This window comes from Camelina sativa, chromosome 1 (assembly GCF_000633955.1).
Source record: "Camelina sativa cultivar DH55 chromosome 1, Cs, whole genome shotgun sequence".
NCBI lineage: Eukaryota > Viridiplantae > Streptophyta > Magnoliopsida > Brassicales > Brassicaceae > Camelina > Camelina sativa.
The window spans coordinates 5,939,960-5,943,640 of NC_025685.1; the positions used below are offsets into that span (position 1 = coordinate 5,939,960).

Genomic DNA, 3,681 nt, shown 5'->3' on the forward strand with positions numbered 1-3,681 from the left:
AAAAAAAAAAAAAAAAAAAAAAAAAAAAAAAAAAAAAAAAAAAAAAAAAAAAAAAAAAAAACCTTGGCGAAGCATACGGGCTTTCTCGGCCATTTAATTAGATCAGTAATAAGCCAGTTTGGGCCATTTTTACGGCCCAGTAAGTTGTTCCAATAAATTAGGGATAATGACTACCACAAATTTTTTTGATTACAAATTTTTTAATTCGAAAAAGATTATTTAATAATTCCCTTAAACTTCTATTTGCAGTTTTGGTGTTAGTTTCTTTTTCTAAATTTGAGAGAAATGACGACGACGATGTCAAATCTCCCGGAGGTTTTGGTAGACGAAATCATCTCTAGGGTTCCGATTATATCTCTCGGATCATTCCGATCAACTTGTAAAAAATGGAAAGCGTTATCGAAAACTCATATTCTAGGAACATCCTCAGCAACCGCAAGGACGCAGTTACTACTAGGGTTCACCTTAGTCGATTACACAATCTGTTCAGTGAAACTCGATCTACATAGAATCATCAACAAAGACGACGATTTTGTCGATACATCAAAATCATCAGTGAACCAAGTAAAAAAATTTGATGAAATCGAGATAGCTCAACTCCTTCACTGTGACGGCTTGTTGCTTTGTGTCTTCAAAGATAACCTCAAAAACAGTAGGCTCATGGTGTGTAAACTCTATTTGGGTGAAACAAGGTTGATCAAACCTAGACACGTGTTTAACCGATTCGATAGATCAGGCGTTTATGCTTTCGGTTATGATGATGATGGTAACCACAAGATTTTGAGAAGCAAATCTGTTGGTGATGGTTACGAGATTTACAGTTTCAGGACTGATAGATGGAAGGTTCTTGAGGGTACACTAGACGGAGGAGACACAGAGCTTGGTCAAAAACGAAGCGTGTCTTTGAAGGGAAACACTTACTTTTTTGCTACGAAGCTATTTCCAGAGAGACTTGAAGTAGAAGAAGAAGGTGTGGAACCGATGGAGTCGGAAGAGAGTAGAGATTATATACTCTGTTTTGATTTCACAATAGAGAGATTTGGAGAGCCTTTGAAACTGCCGTTTAACTCTGAGGGTGATGGTGAAGACAATGTGGCTTTGTCTTGTGTTAGAGATGAGCAGCTCGCTGTGTTATATCGAAGCTACAAGTCGATTGATATTTGGATTTCTACTAAGATCCAGCCCAATGTGGTGTTGTTGTGGAGTAAGTTTGTGGAAATGGATTTGGTGATGCTCGATGGTTTTACGGATGGCTTTAGAGTTGGGAGCTTCTTCGTTAATGTGGAGAAGGAAGTCGCTGTAGTTCTGAATCAGATCCCGATGTTCTCTCTCCCTAAGAACAAGGCTCCTGGTCCCGATGGCTTCACTGCAGACTTCTTCATCTCAGCGTGGTCAACAGTCGGTCCTACTGTGATAGAGGCAGTGACAGAGTTCTTTACCACAGGAAAGCTTTTGAAGCAGATCAATGCCACTATCATTGCTCTCATACCGAAGACTACATCATCCGAGAGGTTATAGGACTTCAGACCTATCTCATGCTGTAACACAATCTACAAAATCATTTCCAGAATCCTTGCAAGAAGACTAAAGTTGTTCACGGATATAGCGATCCAGAGGAATCAGGTGACCTTCATCAAAGGCAGGTTGTTATGTGAGAATGTCCTTCTTGCCTTTGAGCTGGTGACAAACTTTCATAAGGATGGACCGGTTACAAGGGGCTGCCTACAAATTGACATATCTAAAGCATTCGATAATGTTGACTGGGGATTTCTGATCAACATTCTCTATGCATTGGAGCTCCCTTGAACCTTCATTAACTGGCTGGTAGCCTGCTTCACTACCCCAACCTTCTCAGTTGCATTAAACGGTGAGCTAATGGGCTATTTTCCTGGGAAGAAAGGGCTGAGGCAAGGTGTTTCGATCTCTGCTCCTCTATTTGATTTAGTGGTGGATATTTTATCCAAGCAGTTGGACTTGGCAGTTGCTCAAGAGCGTTTTAGTCCCCATCCTCTCTGTATTGAGCCGTTGATCACTCATCTGAGCTTTGCTGACGATCTTCTGGTATTCTTTAATGGCTCTGAGTCCTCACTAGTGGAGATATTGAGAATCTTGGACCAGTTCAAAACAGTCTCAGGATTGGGAGTTAATCTATCCAAATCGTGTCTCTTTCTTGATGGTAACAATCGAGCCACGATAAGAGATATGGCATCACGACTCAACCTCTCTCACGGATCATTGCCAGTCAGATACCTTGGTGTTCCCCTAATCATTCAAAAGCTCTTTGCTTCGGATTATAGGCCTCTAATTGATAAAGTGAAGGGCAGGATATCGGGTTGGACTCATCGACATCTCTCCTTTGCAGGAAGACTTCAACTTCTCCAATCAGTGATAAATAGTACTATTAACTTTTGGGCTTCAGTCTTCTTACTGCCAAACAAATGTCTAGAAGAGGTAGAAAGAATTTGCAGTGCCTTTTTGTGGAAGGGAGTGGCGGACTCGGCTCGTGGTGCAAAGGTCTCGTGGAAGATTTTCTGCACGCCAAAATCAGCTGGTGGCCTCGGTTTAAAAAGGCTGATTGATTGGAACAAGATATTTGGTTTGAAACTGATCTGGTTGTTGTACTCTCAGGCTGGATCCCTCTGGGTCTCTTGGGTAAAAATTCATCTGATTAAACGAAGATGTTTTTGGACTGCTGATTTTCGAGCTTCGGGAAGTTGGATATGGAGAAGGTTAGTAAAATTGAGAGAATTGGCGAGACCCTTTATTCACTGCCAAGTTGGCTCAGGAAATGATTCTCTCTTCTGGCATGACAATTGGTCGAGACTAGGACCTTTACTTGATGTTATTGGTGTAACTGGTCCTTGTATCACAGGCATAGGCTTATTTGCTAAAGTGGCTCAAGTAGTAGTGAATGGTTAGTGGTCTCTTCCTCGCGGTAGGAACGCTCAGGTTCAGCTACTAAGAAGCTGTCTTCAATCTCACTCGGCTCCAGCTTCATCTGACGACACCGACTTATTTACCTAGAAGTTATCTTCGGATCAGATTCGCGGAACCTTCTCCTCAAGGGAAACTTGGAAACACCTTCACCCTGTCGGCCCCTCAGTCGACTGGCATTCTCATATTTGGTTTAAGGAAAGGATTCCAAAGATGTCCTTCACAGCGTGGCTAGCAGTTTTGAACCGACTCACTACAAGAGACAGATTAAGGAGCTGGAATCTTATGGTCCCTCCAGATTGTCTTCTATGTGCAACGGGGGAGGAGTCAAGAGATCATTTATTCTTCGAGTGTCCCTACTCCAAAGAGTTATGGTTGGATTAAGAACCCTACCACAAATATGAAGCTTAATTCCATCTGCAAATTGTTGTTCCAAGCCCTCATTTATAACATTTGGACAGAGATGAATGCAAGACTTCACAGCAACGACTTCCGTACTCCGGCAAGGATGAAAAAAGAGACTCAACTTCTTTTGAGGAGGCGATCAATAGGACTGGACAACTCTACACCCTCTGACTCGATTCAAGACACCTACCTCTTCCATTGGTTTGCAAACTTCCAGCCGTTTTAAAACTATCTCCTTTTTGTACCACTCTACTGCTAAAGATCCGTACAAGGACCCTCTGTATTAAACTCATCTCTTGTATTTCTTATTAATTTTTTTTTAAAAAAAAAAAAAAAAAAAAA

General features: G+C 41.5%; 2 protein-coding genes across 2 annotated transcripts in view; both read left to right on the forward strand.

Annotated features, from left to right (window-relative positions):
* Positions 1-261, forward strand: part of LOC104704710 (F-box protein At1g66490-like) — a 1,888-nt gene extending 1,627 nt beyond the window's left edge. The window contains exon 2 of the mRNA XM_019244848.1: positions 250-261. Coding sequence (XP_019100393.1) covers positions 250-261 — 12 coding nt within the window. The remainder of the gene's footprint in view (positions 1-249) is intronic.
* On the forward strand, positions 256-1,533 carry LOC104704718 (F-box protein At1g11810-like). Its single transcript, XM_019246167.1, has one exon. The coding sequence runs from the start codon at positions 286-288 to the stop codon at positions 1,516-1,518; it is 1,233 nt and encodes a 410-aa protein (XP_019101712.1). The 5' UTR covers positions 256-285; the 3' UTR covers positions 1,519-1,533.

Coding starts and splice junctions, on each gene's coding strand:
- LOC104704718 (XM_019246167.1), top strand. CDS start 286: ATGACGACGACGATGTCAAATCTCCCGGAGGTTTTGGTAGACGAAATC.